The 22,579-nt window shown below is 38.4% G+C and overlaps 1 protein-coding gene across 1 annotated transcript; it reads right to left on the bottom strand.

Moving 5' to 3' along the window:
- Positions 1-1,730: 1,730 nt before the first annotated feature.
- On the bottom strand, positions 1,731-13,245 carry LOC134659309 (sodium/nucleoside cotransporter 1-like). The gene is made up of 15 exons (XM_063514962.1): positions 13,108-13,245; positions 11,851-11,928; positions 10,547-10,733; positions 10,062-10,233; positions 9,651-9,775; positions 9,101-9,237; positions 8,449-8,538; positions 7,984-8,145; positions 7,414-7,507; positions 5,711-5,870; positions 5,041-5,252; positions 4,146-4,261; positions 3,146-3,265; positions 2,443-2,503; positions 1,731-1,813 (listed from the first exon to the last, which is right to left on the bottom strand). The coding sequence occupies exons 1-15, from the start codon at positions 13,135-13,137 to the stop codon at positions 1,779-1,781; spliced, it is 1,779 nt and encodes a 592-aa protein (XP_063371032.1). The 5' UTR covers positions 13,138-13,245; the 3' UTR covers positions 1,731-1,778.
- Positions 13,246-22,579: the final 9,334 nt, after the last annotated feature.

Below are 22,579 nucleotides of genomic sequence, written 5' to 3'. Positions count from 1 at the left end.
TATTTATTTATTTATTTTATTGTAAATTTATATATTTATTTTATTTTATGTTATCGACGATGTATAGGTACATGTATTTTCTGTTTTACTTTATAAACAGGTTTTCCGATTCTTCGATTAATTCTTAATTCCGATTTCCGCAGAAAGGCCGGTATACCGGCAGGTGAGGCATGGAACCAGCAAGGTTATGAGCAGAACCCGATTTCATTTTGGGATTTTGTTACGGGCGGCTAAGGACGTCAATTCTACTGTGATCTTTTGTGGCGCCGCGGCACCATCGGCATGTTGTAATCGGCTCCAAAAATGTTGGTTAAAAACAAATTCTTATGTGCCTCATGCCGCAAATATGAAAATAAAAATTAAATGATTGGTGAACGAAACGCAACTGTAATTATTACAATGTCACCATCCCCACTATTCCCCACCCGCCGACTGTAACTGTAAAAGTATGATCCCCATGTATCATCCTTTACTGAATAAATAAGAATTGGACGGTCAGTTGTCAGCTGTTTCAGTTCCCCATGTATCATCCTTTACTGAATTAATAAGAATTGGACGGTCAGATGTCAGCTGTTTTAGTAAAAACTTGTGCATGGGCCAATTCTTGGGATTAGTTTTCCAAAGCAAACGGGCTCCTGCTACCGGGAAAACGCTATTAAGGCAACGAGCGCCAATGTGTGGTACTCACCTGCCTGTAAGTAAAAATAAAAGTTTATAAAGCGATAGAGGCAAATAGGTACCTATATTTAAAGGATGACTCACGCTAGACCGGGCCGGGGCCGGGCCGGAGCCGGCGCCGCGACACCATCAGCATGTTGTAATCGGCTCCAAAAATGTTGGTTAAAAACAAATTCTTATGTGCCTCATGCCGCAAATGTGAAAATAAAAATTAAATGATTGGTTTTAAACGGAACGCAACGATTTTGCTACATGGAATTTATATGAAACACTAGCATGTGACCAAATCAAATTACCTACTCTTTATAGTTTTATACGAGTTTTAAAATATAAATTGTGTCTAAAAATACCTGCTGTCTACGTTTCCTAATAATCTTCTGGTGCGGTGCTTTATTTCATGCATGGTGTAAAATAATTTATTTTAAATTCAGTCTATTAGGGCTGATTAAGACGGCGAGCTCGCATGCGATTTAAGTTACATTGCGGATTGCGGACTGTTGGTCGATCCAAACCCGCAATGTAATACTCGCATGCGAGTTCTCGCATCGTCTTAATGAACCCTTATGAATTGGAAGGATGACTGCTGCTTTATTAAACACCTGTGTCTGGGCCAATGTTTGGGATCCGAACCCCATGCTTCGTAGTCACTAGTGTCACTACCGACTACGCTATAGGAGGTCGTACATTAAATATAAGGTCAACCGAGGTAAATACGTCTCTTGTGGTAAATGCGTCATTTGAAGATATCTTCGAAACGCAACATATTATAACTATTACGCCGTCTGCATTAAAAGTTCAGTGACCACACTTCAAACAGAGAGGGTTGCAATAGTTCTAAAATGTTCCGTTTAGAAGAAATCTTTAAAAGACGCAATTACCTCAAGTGACGCAATTACCTCGGTTGACCTTAACAGTTATAAATTACAGACAAGTTTCAGTTGGCTGAATAGGAAATTAGGAATTTGGATTGCCCTACATGACCTTGCCCATACATACATAAAACGCACATTTAATAAAATAACTTAGATAGGTAACTTTATTTAACCTACATTAAACAGTACATATTACACTAAGTACATCCTGTGCTTCCGACTTAAAGTTCATGCTCCGAATGAATCGCCCGGCATTAGCAAACCTGAAACAAAAATTATACGCACTGTATTATAATAGTTATTTACGATACAAGTGCGGAAAGGAGGAAATTCGAAACGAGTGGCGATAAATCGACACGAGTTGCGAATTACCTATTCGCACGTGTATAGTTCAACATTTTACAGTATTTATGGCACTTTAAACTTTTGACATACGCACGGAAAGTGCTCTTTCCCGCACTAGTTCGGGAAAGTAGCACCATATGTACTGTAAATAAATATATCTTATTTATTTAGTAAAACCGACATTTTTTTTTGCCATGTAACGTGTAATAAATGTGTAAGTGTTCATTTTATAATTATTGTAATAAAAAATTCAGTTTGATTGTTTCTGCTTACTTGGTGGTTATAAGGCTTCTCTTTGCGGACTAGTCAATTAGGCCGTTTTAGGCTATTTAAAAAAATACAATAAAAGCAAAAAAAAACACTACGATACAGATATTGATGAATGATGATAGGTATTAATCGTCGTGGTACATTTGTACAGAGAACTGACACCTCCACTTGCCTCTTAAATAATATATTGATGTACCATCGCCCACACACTGTTAACGGACAGTTCGTAAACTTTATTACAAAAGGCGTAAGGTCCACCTATGGTCAGTTTACTTACTTGCAAAGCATGCGTTCAAGAAGCAGATCCCGCAGCCTGCGAACAGCGCTCGCAGCGCCACCTGTAAATTTACCAATATCAAGTAAATATTAACTTTGGTATTTTTTTTAAACAAAATTTAAGTCAAAACTAAAACTTTTTTAATCCGCTTTCGAAGTTACCCCAACGCACTTTACATGTTATATAGTTCGATGACAGACGATGAAACGGTGACCTAGCCAAGGTGACAATCGCTTGCGCTTTGCCATCGAATCGCTTTGTGTCTCTCTAATTGCTCCTCTACACGATGGGCGTTGGCCTGCCACTCCAAGGGACGCAGCCATACGGTAGAATGAGATAGCAATATCACTTGCTCCCTCTAAAGCCCTTGCTACACGGTCGTCGACAAGCCCCTCAGACCGCGTGGCCTTGGTCTGGACGGACCGTGTAGACAGTTGTTTCCAACAAAATTTGACCAAAACTGACCAAGGTCAGACCAAGGACAGACGGTTAGAAGGCTTGTCGGCGACCGTGTAGCAAGGGCTTAACGCATAAATGCGTCCCTTGGAGTGGCCGGCGTTGGCCCATCGTGTAGAGGAGCCATAACACTGTTCCATATTAGCGTGACAGTGACAGTTGCGTTTCGTTCGCTACGGAGCGTTAGCGATTGTCATGTCGTCTACGGGGCCGCTGATTAAAGAGTCAGTTTAAATAGATTACTCACGCTAGAGAGAGCCTCGCGTTGGTTCGGCGCCATGGCGGACAGCGCACCGATCATGATTCCCATGGAGCTCGGGTTGGTGAACCCGCAAAGCGCAAAAGTTGCCACGATCTCACCGCGAGGCTGAAATATTAACAAAACAAAAGTGGCTGTGAAATATAGAATACTTGCGTTGAGCGAGACAGTCACACGGATTTTGACTTGGTTTAACAAGTACTTGGTGAAAAAACACGTCTTAAGAGTGTAATTTTTGCAGACTCAATTTCAGGAACGCTTGTGAAATATACGAGTTTATTTAGTCACGTCTGGATTCCTTTTTCAAATTGTTTGGAACAATTTAACCACATCACTTTAAAATAAAAACCGGCCAAGTGCGAGTCGGACTCGCGCACGGAGGGTTCCGCACCATCAACAAAAAATAGAGCAAAACAAGCAAAAAAACGGTCACCCATCCAAGTACTGACCCCGCCCGACGTTGCTTAACTTCGGTCAAAAATCACGTTTGTTGTATGGGAGCCCCACTTAAATCTTTATTTTATCCTTTTTATTTGTTGTTATAGCGGCAACAGAAATACATCATCTGTGAAAATTTCAACTGTCTAACTATCACGGTTCGTGAGATACAGCCTGGTGACAGACGGACGGACAGCGGAGTCTTAGTAATAGGGTCCCGTTTTTACCCTTTGGGTACGGAACCCTAAAAATTACCCAGGCAGTTGTTTTTACTAAAGTGATTTCAAATTCAACTGACTTTTCAATCCAGAGGAAACTGGACCTTAGATACTGATATTTTTCTTTACCAACTAGCTAGTAAAAATATAATGATAATATTTCATACAGAAGTCAGTCCCGTCCATGGTAACATACCGGTTCAAACCTACGGGATTTAAAAGCTGAAAGTCTTATTGTTCGATTACCAGTCACCACTAAACCACATGATCACTTGTTTGACGTATGACTTTCTCATGTCATCTCTCTCTTATATAAGTAAGTAGGTACTTACAGAGAGCAGTCCGTCCCGTTTCATCTCGCCCATCCTCTGATAAGCTACAAACTCGTTGACCACTGTCTTGAGACCCACGAGAGATCCTACCAGCTCACACTCGTCCCACGGTACCCCTGTAACAGAACACCATAAAAATAGCAGTATCAGATAAATTAAGCAGACCAATTCTAGCCTAAAGCTTGTGTAAGTTTACATATATGACCAGGGACTTCATTCGACACGCGACTTTTGACGTCTCGTGTTGAATTCCCGTTAAATAGGAACAATCCTGTGTCAAAATTTGACATTAGCCATCCACAGTTAGATGACAATCAAACCAAACCATTGTAAACCTTAAAGTAATAATAAAACAAAGTTGATTTTTGTTAAATTATTAGTTGTACCAAATGATAGTATCCGCACTTGGTGAACATGAGATTCATTCAACTGTTGAATTGAAGTAGACGCGAAATCTGACAGGTGTACATCTCGAATAGGGGCCCAGTAGTCTACACATATCATGCTGCTGGGCTCACTGGTTTACGAGGATCCCTCCCCTCATTCAAGAGGGCTTGGAGTAGTTTCTATATACGGGGGCCCGATGTTAATTGGGATATATCACTCATTTTGTTTTTTATTTCATCTCATTTTGTTTTTGCAGATGTACAGTAGAGTACTGAAAACGCTTAGCAGGTTTGGTGTTTAAAATGTTTTAAACACAACAGCAAATTAGCAAAACAGTGTGCAGATCTTTTTGACCCCCTGGATACTCCAGCTAATTCAGCTGCTGACTATATGTTGGTTCCTTCACGATTCACCGAAAAGCAAGTGGCAAATGCCAATTCATATTTCATCGTCAAACTTGTTGGTTTACGTGCCGGGATTCGAGCTTCTTAGGAAGCTAAAAACTTACCCATCACATAACAGAGCGGGATAAAGACCTTCCCAAAGATCCACTCCAGATTAAGTCCCGGGTTCCCCAGCAGGCCCCCGCAGTAGCCCAGCACGCCGTTGGCGAACGCGATGAACGACACGAAAGCCACGATGTTGGCGATGATGTTGAGGATGAGCGCGATGCCGTTGGTCGCGCCACGAGTCGCTGCTGACAGGGCAGATTGGTCCTCACTGTAAACATTTTAGTATAGGTACTTATTACCTTTACTTTGTAAAATTTAGTACCTATGTGGCTCGAACGACCGCTTCCTTGTTTATGCCAATTGCCAATACAAAACCCTTTATGACCTCTCGGATTGAATGATGTTCCAAATGACAATATTCAGTGGAAACACTGGAAACAAAATTATAGTATTCGAATGTTGTTTAGCTACTCAAATTGGCCGTTAAGTCTTTATTATTCCGATTCACCGATTGAACTTACACTGAGTGCCACGCAGCAGTGGGGTATGATAAAACGAAAATAGCGACTGCATCAAGTTGCGATTCCGCCATTACTTAATACAGGTATGTACTGGCTTTTCACCTCCATTTTGGGAACGACGATATGTATCCTCACTGGAGACTCCTTGCTATGAGGACACTTGTCCTTAACAGAGGACAAGAGAAAGAACATGAACGTACCGTACCTGACCACAGGCTGGATATTATCCACCGACGTTAGCGATCGCTTGGTCTCCGGCAAAAGCAGCTTGGCGTAGCATAAAGCAGCCGGGGCCGACATGACACTGGCGGTCACCAGGTGCGCCGGCTCCGCCCCAAACGCGATGTATGTAGCTAGTATCGTACCTGCAGAGAGATTCAGGTGTAAAAATACAACCGAATTGATACCCCCCTCCTTTTGAGATTTGGAAGTCGTTTAAAAATTATTAGGCTTATTGCCGATTTTTTCAGTCATTTTTTTCCTTTTTTTTAGAACGATTACCGATTTTTTCAGTCATTTTTTTCCTTTTTTTAGAACGATTACGGCACGAAATCATCATTAAGGATGACTCACGTTAGACCGGGCCGTGTCCGGGCCGGAGCTTCGTTTTCTATGGAAAGCTCCACGTGATCACCTGTCATTGTCATAGAAAAGTAAGCGCCGGAAGCTCCGGCCCGGACACGGCCCGGTCTAACGTGCACGCGTAACGTGGTGGTCCTTAAGGTTTTACAAACGATTTCAGACCACCACACACAGTTTGTTCCTGCCTTGAGATGCTGCGTCACTTAAGTCAGACATAATGTTATTCTTTCTGATAATGGCCGGACCGTAATACAAGTAAAGCATCAATCATTTTATTAAATTTTATTGTTATTACCAATCACATAGATCACACTCAAGGGCCATCAAAACGGGTAACTTTGTTTAGATTTTTCTTTAATAAAGGGGTCGTTTTCAATGGTATGTTCAATGTTTTGTCTGTTGTAGAAAGACGGTATATATTTTAATATTAAGTACTTATAACGTTCAACAAAAAGTAAATGTTTGGACAACAACATGAAGTTATACCTACTAATGCTTCACACCCATCAATGTTTTGCGATTACGTAACTATGCAAGAATTTATGATTTGATACATCGCCGATAAATAACAAGTCTCTACCTATTGTAATCCAAATTATTACCTACCCACAGCTTGAGGTTGTAATGATCATTTAGCCATTTTTATCATCAGTGATAATTTGATAAAAGATAATACGATCGACGAATTTGCATAATGTATTAAAATCAACGAGTGCTTGAGCTCTGTCATGCATCATTATTGTTAAGTATTTAAGAGCCCATCAACGTGCTCACTAGCGCCACTGGTAAATAATTGTAATTATTTAAATTTATTTAGTAGTAGTAGTAGTAAACTCTTTATTGTACAAAAAGACATATTAAAAATAACAAAAAAGAAATTAAGAAGTACAAAGCTACAAAGGCAACCTTATCCCTTTGAGGGGTCTCTTCCAGTTAACTTTTGAGTAGATGAGAGGAGAGAGTGAAAGAGAGTGACAAATGCAGAAAAATGTGGAACAAGGTACCAGAAAGATAAAGGATATAAATACATACAAAATTTATAGGATAAACATACCTACATATATTACACAAAAATGAATGGGGAAAATACACTAAACATTGGAAAGAAGTAGAAAAATAGAAAGCCAGTACCTATACAACAGAAATATAGGCAAATTAATCAGCCAGATTAATAATAATGAGAATTTAATGATAGATATTTAAAAAAGGGGGCCGCTATGTACTGTATTTTGTATTTAAGTATCTTTTGAATATAGCGTAAAGTACTTTTATGGAATACCCCTAAAACTCATAAGTAAGAATATAAAAAAGCGGTTAATTACTTGCCAGAGACGGTGGCGAAGCCCGAGGCCATGACGACGTGCAGCTCGGACGGTGTCAGCACCCGGATGTACGCCTTGATCAGCAGCACGGACTCTGTCTGAAGACAGGCACAGGTTCTTTGATAATTTTTTTCAGCGGCTTGACACGAACACGAATAAAAACATCTTTGTAAATAGTATACAATATAATTTACAAAGACTGTTGTAGGTAGGTAGGTAGAATATGCCACATATCATAACTATAATTTAAATTTTCAAATTGAAATTTCCAGAAGCATTTGATTGAATACTTATTTGTAAAAGTTAGAAGCGGTGCCTAAGATGCTTTCACGAAGATTTTTCCGAATGAAAACATTATTGAGTCATAGTAATATAGACTCCATTCGAAATATAACAGTAAATGATGCAGCCTTGAGCATGAGCACAAAAGTTCGGAGTACCTCAAGGTTCTATACTTAGACCACTTTTATTTCACGGTCTAGTAAAATAATAAAAATCATGGAGAAAAATTACTAGTGCTCTATATTATCGTTTAGATAGTGGAGAAAGATAATTGAGATTCAAAATGGCTTACCATTCCAAGGAAGCAGTTAGCGACAGCGATGACACTCTCGCACACAGTAGTAGCTGTAGCTGTTTGCAGCAACTCTCCGAGTTTGCTGCAGAACCACTGCAGTGCGCCCCAGTAGAACATCACCTCTACCAGCATGCTGAAGAAGAATATCACGGGCAGGGACTAGAAGTGGAAAAATAGGTATTGTAAATTTGTCTTCTAGATAAAATAAATAAACAGTGCGCTTTGCAAGAGGAATATGTTACGATAGGTAAATAAAAGAGTTTCAATGTTAGTAGCAATAGCAAACAACCTTTAGTACCCTAAGGTACATATTTCTACCTAAATTAGGGCTGAGCGGTGCATATAATACTTTTCAACTCAAGACTGGCTTAGCAAAAATAATCATAATACTTGGGAGCCCTTGAAAATAGCCCAAAGCAACTCAAATCTTGCTTTTTAAGCTTTTACTTAATTTATACTTACGGCAAAAGCGAAGACATTCTCTGTCCTCACAAGGAGATTACCGAAGGCAAACGCAGCGCCCTCTATACCGTATGATAGGAACGTCGCAACCTGAAATGAACACATACCTATTAAGTTATAAGTTACACAAGTGGAAAAGATAGAGGACCGACCGGGCAAAATCGGAGGAATCTTGCCCTGTTCGAGTCGTTATGGTAGCATAGTAGCGACCGATCTTCTGATGTGAACTCGCGCAGTAGTAGACAGTATGATGACATTGAATGATGACTTGACTACCAACTAATTCCTTCCACACTGAACTGAACACACGCCGACATGTCAAGAAGTCATGGTCAAAGAAGCCTAATTTTTTGCGATGAACTTCCAAGCCAGAAAACGTTGGTTGGTTGAGAAAAGACGATCAGACAATTCGCAGCCCGGGGATCGATTTTTGAAATTCGACTGCCCGATTTCGTGTATTTCTTTCAGTGATATCTCCACTAATAGGCATTTAAATTCTACTAATAGAATTGAAAACGAGTGGTCAATACCACTAGATTCCTAATTTCTATCGCTCGTATTTCAAAAATTAGTATTTCGCCGTTTTCCACCGATTTTCGAGTGACGAAATCGAGCGATCGAAATTCAAAAATCGGCCCCCTGGTCATGTTACCTTATCAGAAAAACACTGCAGCGCTGTCCGGCCCGGGTCCCACCGGATGAAGAGCAGAGCGAACGTGAACTGCAGTAGCAACCCGCTGCATACTGTCCGCCATGCTATCCGTCCTGGGTGCTTGGAGAACACGAATCCTGGCAATGAACGTTAAGCATAGAAAATCTTTAGTCTTTAGTCTTCCAATCAGGGATTCAAATGCCTCGCCACTGCACTGGTGGAGAATTATAGGTTATAATATATACACTATCTATCAAAAAGATAAATTATTTAACTGTTCTTCATAGTTAAGGAGTAAGGACGTAAGAAGATTAATTAACGACAATCCTGATGCAGTCCAAAAACGTCAAAACTGTCAGAAGCGAAGTATGGAGGTAATTTTTTTAGCTATCCATGATATGAACTATATTTGCAATGTAAGCTGTCCAAAGTGTCAAGTCTGCAGGTATACATGTACATGTACCTATACTAATGAGTAATGAATGAATGTCAAGTCAAGATCCTTAGGCGCCTGTTTATAAAGCTTATCGCCGAATATGAAGTCTCTTACCTAGCAGCAATATGATGCCGATCCCACTCAGTGAGATGAGGCGATCCGGTTGATCCCTTGTGTCGACGTACAGGAATATGGCGATGCCCACCAGTAACGCCACAGATAAAATCAATCTCAACCACCTGAAGAATAAAAGAGTATATACTTTTGTGGAAAAGATGTAGTAAAGTAGAAGTTATAATGAAGACTATAAAATGATCAACGGAAATCTGTACATAAACAATGTATCCACAGACATTGAAATAAGATAGGGTAAACAGAGGATTGTTTACAGGCGTGTAATTCACACAGGTGTCACATTCAGTACGCATCAAACGAATACTAATAAACAATTATAGAGGATCCTAAGAGCTCCTCCTCCTTATATCTTCAGTAAACATTAATGGCTGTCATATTTACAATACTCACATAAACTTCCAAACGAAGCTACCAGCAGCACCAATGTTGCCGTACACATTCTTAGAGAGCCACGCGCCGAAGTAGCGCTTCACAACATAAAAGTAGATGAGAAAGAAGTATATGATGCCGAGGAAGGCGACGAGGCTACCGAAACCCTCGCAGAGGTAGAGGGGGGCGTTAGCTGTAAACAGAAAGATTTATTAAGTAAAGAGCTAAACTTATACAGACAGCAGCAATAGCAGCATGATGAAAAAGAAGATAAGAAAGAAGCACACGTCATCAAAGAATACGTATAATGTAAGCTAAGCACCAAATCACACGGCAAATTCATATAAATTTGCTATCAGAGGGCAAACACCGATTACTGAATTGACGGAAACGCGAAACTTTTACTAGGTTAGTCCTGTTACTGTATTTCATTATGCTCAAATGAGAAGACTATTGCGAAGGTCGATATTTAGATAGGATAGATAAGAATGAAAATCGATACATACTATATTCTAAATAATAATACAAGCATCCTATAAAATATCCTATCACGAGGCCGTTCAGCACGAAGCTCATGATGGTGCCGAAGCCAGACTTGTTCTTCTTGAAGAAGTCCTCGGTGGAGCTGCCCACGCTGGCCAGGGTCGTCTCCAGCCAGCCTGAGGGGTCGTGGTCCAGGGGCTCGAAGGTTACCTGCGATATAATGAACTTAGAACCTTTTTCTGCAGCGAGTTTATTTCGCCATCTTTGAAACGATTTTCCGGGCGCATGTGGAATGTCATGACAAGTCGTGTCATTATTCATGATGGTGTTGGGCTTGTATGACACGATTGAGCAAATGTGTCTGACAGGGAGGGACCTAAAGAACTTGGTCGAGAACCGGGAAAATTGGCGTCAAATCCACCAACAAGATCCATTTGGTTAAATCTGACAGGTAAATAACAAAAGCTTGTGCAATTAAGTTGTTAACTAGTTAATTTTTGCCGATGCATAGTGAATAGGCTGAATAGTCTGAATACATTGGACGAAGTTTCTTACGGACATAAGGTAAACGTACTTTACGTACTAATGCCCAATAGATGACACCCTGCTGTCACCTCTATTGACAATGACTTAAGTTTCAAGATGACATGTACTGGTACAATAACAATAACAATATTTTTATTCATAATTAAAGGAGCGTCGAGCACCAGTACGTTTAACTTATTGTATATATATCTAAACTAAAGTACCTTTAGCGCTGCAATACCATCAAAAATTTAAATTTCTTGAGTAGTTTAAAAAATATTTGCGTTGTATGTATTTAAAAACTACTGTTTCTGCATTCTTCTCAATGCACCAGTATAAGAACGTTGATAAGAATTTAACGTTTCAATTTTATCGACAGCATGGTCACGTAATAACGACTGAAAAACACGTACTTACCTTCAGTTAGTCATTCGTTAAGGAAATTTAAATTAAGCTACTTGATAAGAGAGGTTAGGCTAGTTACCATTACTAACATTGTTCAGATTTTAATAAAATAACTTGTACCTACTTCGGATATAGCAAAACTATAAGTGTAAGGCCTGAGTGGACGCTCGAGTTGGGCGTGCAGCGGAGCGGGGCGTGCAGCGGAGCGGGGCGTGCGGCGTGCATGTTATACAAATGCAAGCGTATAGGAGCGGCCTTAGTGCGCGCTGCTCACATCACGCGTGAGCCCGACGCCACGCTGCACGCACCGCCGAACGCTCCGCTTCGAGCGTCCACTCAGGCCTTACACTAAGTGTTCTTGTTGACTACGAAACACAAAACGAGGTAATTTAATTACCTCTCCGTTGACTTCGTTTTGGCCATTTTGCTTCGGAACGTCATCCATCTCTATCTCTGTTACATTATGCGATTTTGCCTGTGAACAACGAAAATTGGATAGTAATTTGATAGGCATAGAGGTCATTTTAGCATAATTTTGTGTGGCTGCAGTCCCCACAAGCTTTTAACAGTTTCTATAAGTTACATTAACTCCTTAATTCCCATGGACAGCACGTACGCGATATGGAGTCAGTCAGGTCAGGAGAACCAACATTAAAATTGAAATCTAACTTCAAGGTCTGTTCGGGTCGCAAATTTCAAAGAAGGTTTGAAGGAGTACCTACTAGTTAATAGACGCAGACACAAATTTTGCGGACGACCGAGAAACGATGATAAAAACAAAAACAAAACCCAACATGATGCATGGAGAACCACATGCACCTCAAACAAATCATTAAAAATCGATTTATCTTCTTAAACCTACGATGCCTCACACACATATAAACAGATATTCCAAATATAACATAATTTACAACTGTACTATACCTACTTATTTAAAAAAATCCTTGACACAGTATTTATAAAACAATACAATTTGATAGCAACTGTTATCGCTTACGACTGCCACGGAACTGCCGGCGCTGACTACTGAATGCTTGTATACCAGACAGCACGTCAGTTTACCAAACAATGTCATAGAAGAAACATTGTTTTATTGTAACACTAGTGACCCGCTCTGACTTCCCACGAGTCACGAAATGACAAAAAATGTGCGGCAGGGAAATGACAAAAAAAATATTGAGTTTGGGCTAGGTAGGTAGTTATAGCCTTAGCCATTATTCCAAAACTCTAATACTTAGGTATATATTTACTCTGTAGATATTTGTCAGAATTTCAATTCGTATTACTTTATTTATTATACATGGAGTTAGACCAAGACAAGTCTGCAACGATTTTTATAGCACAACGCAGTGCCAGTATTATTTATACGTCACTTCATAGAAGTTTGACGATTAAAACAACACGTGCACTGCGTGTAGTGCTATCAAAATCATCTAACTCTACCTATTTACTCCCAACTGAAAAATATTTAATACTAATAATAAGATTCTGACCACACACTCAACAAAGATTTTCGCTATAAGGGGTCATCCGTTAATTACATCGCACAAAGTATGGATTTTTTAGTGCCCAGGGGGCTGTGACGTAATGTGTGGATGCACCCTTATAGGTAGTTACGTACCTACTTATTATTTAATTTATTGAAATCACTTACCGATTCTCGTTTCCTAACTTCTGACTCCATTTTTGTAACTTTTCCAATCTAACTTGAAGGAACACTAAAACCCTCCAAAATTTATGTTTATAATTCAAGGCTGACACTTCTGCATAATGTCAGATACTGAATGCAGCGCCATCTTTAATCTGAAACAAGAAACACGGCGATTAATCGGCCATTCTGTGTAAATATTGTCTACGGCTGTGTAAATATTATGTAATTTAGTTTAGTTTATTTATTTCATAATGATAAATAATTATTCTTGCGCTAATCTATATGAATTTACATTATGGTGGTCAATAATTTAGCATGCAAACGTATAATTATAAAATGTCAACAATGATAATCAAAAAACAATACAAACTATAAAACCTAAATACCTAAATATCATCTTATAATCGGTTCATTTAAGAGTCCGCAGCAAGCTCGGTTCTCCATCCAAACGTCCTTTTAAAACGAGAGCGTACATTTTAAGCGAAACGACTAGCTAGATTGCTCTAAAACTTTGTACTTACAATAGGATAAGGTATATCCTACATCTAATTATGTAATTACTTATAGTTTATGTAGCTTCAGATACCATAGTTAAAAAAAATACAGCAAATTTAAGTTTTTCATACAAAACTTGTTTTTGCTCTATAATTTTATTTATGTGGTATATTTTGTTATTAAATAGCTACTCTAATGTAAGTTGTTAATGATACATTTAGTTAAAGTAGGTACTTATTATACTACAGTAAATTAAAAATAACTGCCTATTGTGTAAGTATAATCCACTCAGGAGCAGTGAAGATGGGTCACTTGGCAAGGAAATGTCCATACAAAGTGACCCGATTCATATAATTATGTTGCTTGTGGGTGTATTATAGCGAGTGTATTTTCATTCGCCAATAATTAACATAAAATTATTTCCATCAATTAGTCTCACTGATTGTCGAGCGTGACATGTTAATTATTAATTCATAGAATAATGACTTTATGAATGCGTATCCGTCCCGTTCTCTTAAAAAATTAAAAAAAATGTTATACGTAGATAGGTACAGTCACCATCAATAGTAGCAAACAATACATGTATTGAGATGAAACAATAAATTGTCTTAAATAGCAGCAAAATATAAACTTATTGAATATTAATTTTTACAAATATAATTGTGCATTATTAGAAGCAGTTTTCGTATTTATTTTTATCTTTAGTGCAAAAAAAAAATATAAATTGTCATGATGCGTTTGAGGTGATTTTTCCTATCAAGCGAAAGTCAAGAAATCAGGGTGCGTTTCTAATTGATGAAGTTACTCTAGAGAAAGGCCTCAAGATTGCTAATTAAATTTTTGGAAACCGTATTGTGATCTAAAAAAGTGCACCAATTTAAGTTTAGCACATTAATATTTGCGACTAAGACTACCAACACCCACGCTTTGATCTACATAATACAACCAATGAGCAGGGCCGGATTAACCCTAAGTCAGAGTAGGCAACTGCCTATGGGCCCCGCCTCGGATAAGGGGCCCCGCCTCGGCTAGGGGGCCCGGCGGCCCCGCGCGCGCCAAAAACAATATTTGTTTCATATGGCCAAAATTAATAAATATTGTTTTTATTGTACCTAAATATTTATACCTAATACCTACTTAATGTCCAATATCAGTTTCTCAGATACACAATCATTAGATGATTATGTAAATTATGTTATTTTATAGATTTAAAGTCTGTAATATCGAGCTCGATTTTCAGGCTCCCGAGGGCCTAATACCTCATCTCCGAGTAACTCTTGCACATATTATTGTCGAGTAACATTTGACGATTGGTTCGTGTCAGAGCGCTGCTTTCTTATAGTTCGACCTTCGGCGTCATTTTTTAACAAATATAAACATTGATTTAAGAAGCTTGGCCTTTTGCCTCGCATGAAATCTCACCTCGCTGGTTATAAGTACGCTTCGGGCTTGTTAAGTAATGTGGAGATTGCTGAGCTCGACCTTCAGCCTCACTTTTTACCTCCATTTTTGGTTTGTCTTCCAAATCTCCTCTTCTTCAGCTTAGCCTTTGGCCTCGCTGCGCCAAGCTCGGCCTGCGGCCTCGCTTTTTAATACAATGGACATTGGTTGACGTCTGTGCTCTAGCTGAGCTTATCCTGAAGCACGGCTTTGACCTCGCATGAAAGCTCTGCTCACTGTGGAACTTCACATTTTTAGGCCCGACCCGGCCTTTTTAACACGCTTTCACAATTTTTTAAGAAAAAATTTCGCGCTTGCTGCGCTCGCGTTTTTTTGCTGCTTTTCTGGTTGACCCTGTACCTACATGCTAACTTGACTGGTGAATGAATAGTAATTTAAACCTATGGAATATCTTTATTATTACGTTAATTTTAATCATGTGGCTCGGCGTATGGTATTATGGTCGGACAATCGCTGTTCAGCCTCGCACAATATTTAACTACCTACTGAGAAAAAGAGGGCTCTCCCCACACTTGACGCAAAAAAGAATCGGCAAAAACTGATAGAAAAAAGCTTTATGTCCACGCAATAAGAGCGAAAAAGACATCGCTTGGCATATTCGGATCGGCTCAACCGACACCTGAAGGTTGAAATTAAAACCACAAACTTACTTCCCTGAACTGAAAAATGAACATTATGTATGCAGAATTGACTGTAAGGGCCTAAGGGGGCCCCGAGCATTGCACTGCCTAGGGGCCCCGACATGCTTAATCCGGCCCTGCCAATGAGAGTAATGAGCATGTCATAATCTTAATTTTTTTTTTGTTTCAACAATGTTCTTAGAGGTTCAAATATTCTTTCTCTCAGGCACTACTTAATTAACAAGTTTTTTTTACAAATCCTAACGGTATCAACAGATCCAACGGAACAACTATTTAATTAATTTTAAATACGACTCTACCTACTACTCTGTCCTTCCATGTATCATCTTATTTTTTTTATACGACGTCTGAGGCAAACAAGAACACGACCAACCTGAAAGCTGTTACGCCTGCGACTCCATAGGTGTGCTTGTTTCCGACCGTTTAGAAACCTAGTACACTCCTTTTTTTAAAGAACCCCATATAGGTGTAGGTACTAACTAGGTAGTCCTTCGAGAAAATTTAGACTAGAGTAGAAGTCTAGAGTAGATTGCCTTTAATAAAATCAATAAATTCCAATCATCTTAAAATGCATACCACTATGAGGAATAACTTTTAATGTACCAAAATATGAGGCGACATTTCCTGCCGTCTAACGGGAACCACTTAATTAGTGAAAAGTGTAACATAAATAATACAAAAGATAAATATTATTATATTTGCATAGCTTACGACAGCTTCGCGTTCTGGTAAGCCCGGTTATCAGGATTTAATCACTTTAATCTTTGGTACGCATCGAAATATCTTTATCAAAATAATTACATTCCAATAAAAATGTACATCAATTGCTTTATGTCCATCGAGTTCGAATCCAGCGCTGTGCATTAAGCACTAAGTGGAACGATTTTTATATTGGTGTAGTACAAAACTTTGTTTACGGAACAATTATTTTTAGTTATTTGGATTAAAATTTGGCTGGTTTGAAAAGCATTCCGGGCGGGATAAATAAGAAATCACAATTTGTCCCGATAAAAATGTATGTAATTTTCCGTCGAGTATACACCATACTTTTTCGTACCTCAGTGGAAGTTTTTTTAGACATACGCTGAAATTGCGCTTATAGCTTACATATTAGCGTAGCTTACATATACTATTTTGTACAGAACAGGGAACATATAGAGTTCCGCCAAATTTTATTGAAATCCGACGAAAATAAATTGACAACAAAATGAAAACCAGTGTTTTCGATTCCATGGCACCTAACTAAAGCGCATCAGGCTATACGTGTCTATATGATCATAGAAGACACTAAGATCATACTTTAATGACACTTCATTTCATTGCTGCCACTTACAGTAATAACATATACTAATCTATGCACTCTCCCGTCAAGGAACAATGGTGTTAATTTCATTCGATAGCGTGACGTGACGTCGTTTGCGTTTAGTGTTATTTTGTATGGCATTTTGAGTTTCCAAAACGTCCCGCTTGGCGCGCTGTTCAAAATAAAAATAGACATAAAGCCTCCTCCAGTCTGTAATTCTGTATGTGCGTGGAATCGTGAATCGCGGGCGAAGCCGCGAACGCGAGTGTGGAGTCGATTTCGCTGTCTGCGAAAATCGACTCCATAAGTCCACACTCGCGTTCGTGGCTTCGCGCCGCGATTCGCGCACTAGTGTGGAGGGGACTTTTCGCAAACGCGATCTCTCGTCACGCTATCGAATGAAATTTACACTTGGGGTTCAGGAACCTTGGAACCCATGTGAAAATCAACGATACGAAACGTAAATCCTGGTAATGTAACGTAAAATGGTAAAAAACATGTTTTTCTAAAATTACCTGTGATTCTGGCGCGCAGCCACGATTACTACTGCGCTTGACTTAATTATACCTTGATAATGATAATGATAAGATAAACCTAGCAATTTGCTTACGCTTAGTGATGGGGCGAAAAGGAGCGGAGTGGAGAAGAGATGTGAATTTCAACTAATGCTCCCAACAAATTCTCTCTTCACCTCAGTGGAAAGGGAGCGTCAATAGACAAGCTACAAAAATTATCGACGAAAACTTCAAACTGTAATTATCGATACACAACTATGGGAACAAATCAAATTATTTTATTAAATATTTTGATTTGTGTTTTCAAAGACGCCTAATCTTAGTATGATGGCATATAGTTGAGAAATTGGGAAGGGTTCCACCGTGGCGGGATGGCCAAGGGGTTCAAGGCGTTAGCCCGGATTGCTAAAGACGCCGGTTCGAATCCGGCCTTCACCACTGGAGGGCTTCGTCACTTTTTCTTTAATATATGACATCTATTTCAGTTTGTAATTATCTAATAAAAACATCAAACTGTTTTGTTTCTAGACTGATGTTTATCAATATGTTTGGTACAACACTATACACCGAAATAATGTTAATCCTAGGGAGTCTTTAGGGGGCAAGGCTCTGCGTCAAATGTTGCGTACTGATAAATAGATAAGAGTGCCGAGTTTGTGTTTCGTTTTCTTTTTACCCACCCTTTACACGTCTATCACACTTCGTTATGCGAAATGAAAATATGCCTTTTATGTCTATAAAGTGTAGTTCAGCACATCGCGGCGTAGATCACACGGAAGGCGCATTTCGTTGTCTATTGTGTGATGGTCAAGGTCGTGACCTTGTATAATACATAGGTATATACTTACCTCGACCGGTCGTGATAACTGGTTTGATCAGTAGCAATGTAGCTCATTATTGCAAGCATAGGTCATGTCATGTATTATTTTTGCGCCCACCTTAATTCATATGGTGGCCCCATACTGACTGTCAGAGTAGGTGGTGACAGCCAAAGTCAAATATATACGTATCGGATCACATCACATCCTTATTCCTATGGTCACAGAATCCTGTAGATAGTTTTATTTTTCATCTGATATTTGACCGATAATTTACATATTTCGTCTTATTTATGCAGTAACAGATAAAAGTAAATCCCATAAATCATTAAAACACTTTATCAGTAGACAATAGGTAATAATGAATATATTATAATGTTCCTAATTATTGTAGGTATCTAATCGAACACGTGAGTGATAAGGATATTCTATCTATGGGCTAAACCAGCGGTCGGCAACCTGCGACCCGCGGGCCGCATGTGGCCCGTGAACCTGTCATTTGCGGCCCGCGAGCCTCCCTGGCTATTTTGTATGTAATATTGACAAACGACAATGTCTGATAAAGTCCTAAATTTTAACAAAGTACGGCCCGCGCCTTCGTTAACTAATGTGGCGCTTGGCTGCTAAAAGGTTGCCGACCGCTGGGCTATATCATTGAAATTAAGATTAATTATCTCTGACGTAATCGAATTCAAGTTTCAAATAGGCTTTATTTTATACCTAGCTAAGCTAAGGCCCACTTGCACCATCCCACTTACCGGGGCGCCGGCAATATGATGGGCGGGACAGCAAAGGTATCGGTTATTTACTTATAATTATAGTATGGCTCTTCTGAGGTGAACTTTTCGCTTCGAACCTTAATCTTTCAAACAAAGGCCATTGTCTCTAATATCAAATATCAAATATCAACATTTATTCAGCAAATAGGCCACAAGGGCACTTTTACACGTCAATATGGAATTTACATACAGCAAAAAAAACATATCAATAATTATAAAATACAACTAAGCCGTAAATATCAAATCAAACTAACATAGAGATGTATAAAGCCTCTAAATGTCGAATTACAAAAAACGCAATAACAATAGTATTGAAAAAAAAAACACAAAGATACAAAAACTATAATCTAAAATTATTTAGAGATGTAAATGTCTCTAAGTGTCATCATAACTAAAAGATTACAATATATAGTAGTTAATCAAATTATCCTTAGAGATGTATAGGGTCTCCAAGAGTCAAAATCCTGTATACCTAATTAAAACATTCATTAAATTAAAGAAAATGATAGTAAAAATAAAATAGCATACGAGAACCGAATGAGGTGTATCCATGTAATTATACTCAAAAATAAAGTTACTAAATATAATATCGCAAATCTCTATTATCGCAAAACCGCTTGCTCCCGACTTAGCACGTGCCAGTACAACATTCATATTGAAAAACAACCGGTATCGTCATAGTATTAAGGTTCAAATTTAATGTCACTGATATTCTAGATATTACGTTTTGGTAGTGTAGGACGATTAGGGCTTGCAAATATTCGAAACTTTCAGATATTCGAATATTCGACTTTTTCTGATGACGTATTCGAATATTCGAATAATTATTCGAATATTATAAAAAATAAGAAAAGGAACGAGAAATCGGTTTATTATCGTTTTATTCAAAAGCTTTTTTCACATATTGCTAAAACTAAGGATATTTGGCAGAAATCCACTTATTTGACTAGATTTTATCATCCTACTATTTATAAGATGCCCACATTTATAAAAACAAGTAAAACGCCAAAATTAGACGTATTTAATATTTCTAGATAAAACTTGTTATAAATGCGTCGTCGTTGCGTGAAATAATATCCAAACACCTAGGTATGTAAGATATTTTTTTTAGTAGGTAATTATTTTCCGATTTAAATTAACTTGTAATCACTCAGAGGCCTGTAAAAAGGCCTTTAATTTCATGGTATTTTGAATCTTTATTGACTTTATTTGTTTTGGCAAGTTATTATTCCTAATGGTCGGCTAATTAATTATATAATATTGGAATATTTAAGGGAAAAAGTTAGTTGAGTACTGGGTGGATTATTCGTCAGCTAAAGGTGCATGGTTAGATTACCAAGTTGGGCAGGTTTGGTATGATTAAATTTGAGAATTGCGATAAGTGGCAAGGTTTAGACTTCAAAAATTCGCTTAACGTACGCTTGTACTGAATAAACAGAATGACCCTTTAACTTAAAACTTACGGACCGTAAAAATAACATACTTTTTGATTTCGTTTTCTTTTAAATTGAGTTAGGTTTCACTGTATTCACGAAGTCTATCGAGAGGAATACAGTAAAAATATTATTTCCTTCGTGTTTGGGTACCTACCGTTCCTCATTCACTGTAAATACCCGTAAAACACACAGAAACTGTAACTACAGCGGATGACATAGATTTTTTTATAGTAATAAAAAATATTCGAATATTCGAAACCTGAGCGGCCGAATATTCGAATATCAAAACAGGTCGAATATTCGAATTGCAAGCCCTAAGGACGATAGACCGCCCCGGAGCGATACGGCACTCATATTATTTTGATACTTAGTGTGGTGTTAAAAATGAAACCCGGTTATTTATGATAAAGCGTTGTATATTTGTTATATAACAAAACTGAGGTAACAATGTAAATTTAAGATTAATAAGTTTAACATAGGTATAATCAACATTTTTCCGTGTAGGTATATAAACAGTTATACGTACTACTAGATAAAATCGTGTCATAAAAAATCAGATATAATCAATTTCTTTCTTATATTATAACCGACCTTTAATCTGACCACGTGACGTTTTGTTAGAAAAGCTGTACGCTTCAAAGCTCCACGTTTGCCTTATCAGTGTTTTTATTGTCACTATGCGTCGGCATCACATCAGAGGTGCTAATTTCACAGTATCGTTATTTTAAAGATAAGAAAAAATAACAACGCTTGCAGCTGCACCTTTGTAAATTATTACATTTACCACCGCAAGCTAATAATTTAAATAAAACAATATAATAAATAACCACGTTTCATTTTTAACACCACACTAAGTATCAAAATAATATGAGCGCCGTATCGCTTCGGGGCGGTTTATCGTCCTACACTACCAAAACGTAATATCTAGAATATCAGTGACATTAAATTTGAACCTTAATACTATGACGATACCGGTTGTTTTTCAATATGAATGTTGTACTGGCACGTGCTAAGTCGGGAGCAAGCGGTTTTGCGATAATAGAGACTATGGCCTTTGTTTGAAAGATTAAGGTTGGAAGCGAAAAGTTCACCTCAGAAGAGCCGTACTATAAGAAATACCTACGAACAGGCAGGTCAATGTACCTACGAAATTCTTAGTTTTTAGCGTCCTTGGGCGTTTTTTTTTTGTTGTCCCCTACACTTTTTTTTCAAATTTGGGATTTTTTATGTTATTTCTACTCAGAATCACAAGCTCTTTCTATCCTAATAGGAGAAAAAAAGTGTTCTAAGGTTTTTATTTCCATTCCGTCACCATTTTTCATAGACTTTGTATGGCGGTCGCGAAATGGAAAGATCGAAAAATGTATGGAAATTTTGGGACATTTTTTCTCCTCCTATTAGGATAGAAAGAGCTCGTGATTCTAAGTAGAAATAACATAAAAAATCCCAAATGTGAAAAAAAAGTGTAGGGGACAACAAAAAAAAGCTTGCCCCTTGCTTTAGTGTAAGGCCTGAGTGGACGCTCGAAGCGGAGCGTTCGGCGGGGCGTGCAGCGTGGCTGTGGGCTCACGAGTGATGTGAACAGCGTGCACTAAGGCCGCTCCTATACGCTTGCACTTGTTTAAGCCGGGTCTCCACCAAGCGCACGCGCTCGCGAGGCAGCCTCGGATGTGTGGCTCGCGAGCCTGGCCTCGCGAGGCAGCCTCGCGGTTTAGCTCGGAAACACTGAGGCGAGCCTCGCGAGACTCTTTTGGTCCTTTGGTGAAAAATTGAAATGTATCGAGGGTTTAATTTATAGTTCAATACTTAAATAAACGAGGAATGGATTTACAAATATAAGTGACGCTATTTCAGATTGTAGGTACTTAATAACTCTTTACAATATTAGAAAAACTGTCACCTGTCCGCTTTGTTTTAAAGTATAATTACTTTTAAATTATGTTTTCATTGGTGCGTCTTTAAGGTATTTCAAGCACGTAATACTTAACATATACAAGTTACTAATGATAATGACCTATTAAAAAAGA

The sequence above is a fragment of the Cydia amplana genome, chromosome 24 (genome assembly GCF_948474715.1).
Source record: "Cydia amplana chromosome 24, ilCydAmpl1.1, whole genome shotgun sequence".
NCBI classification, from domain to species: Eukaryota; Metazoa; Arthropoda; class Insecta; order Lepidoptera; family Tortricidae; genus Cydia; species Cydia amplana.
Note: the sequence above shows the minus strand (reverse complement) of the source record. Positions and strands in the feature narration are given on the sequence as shown.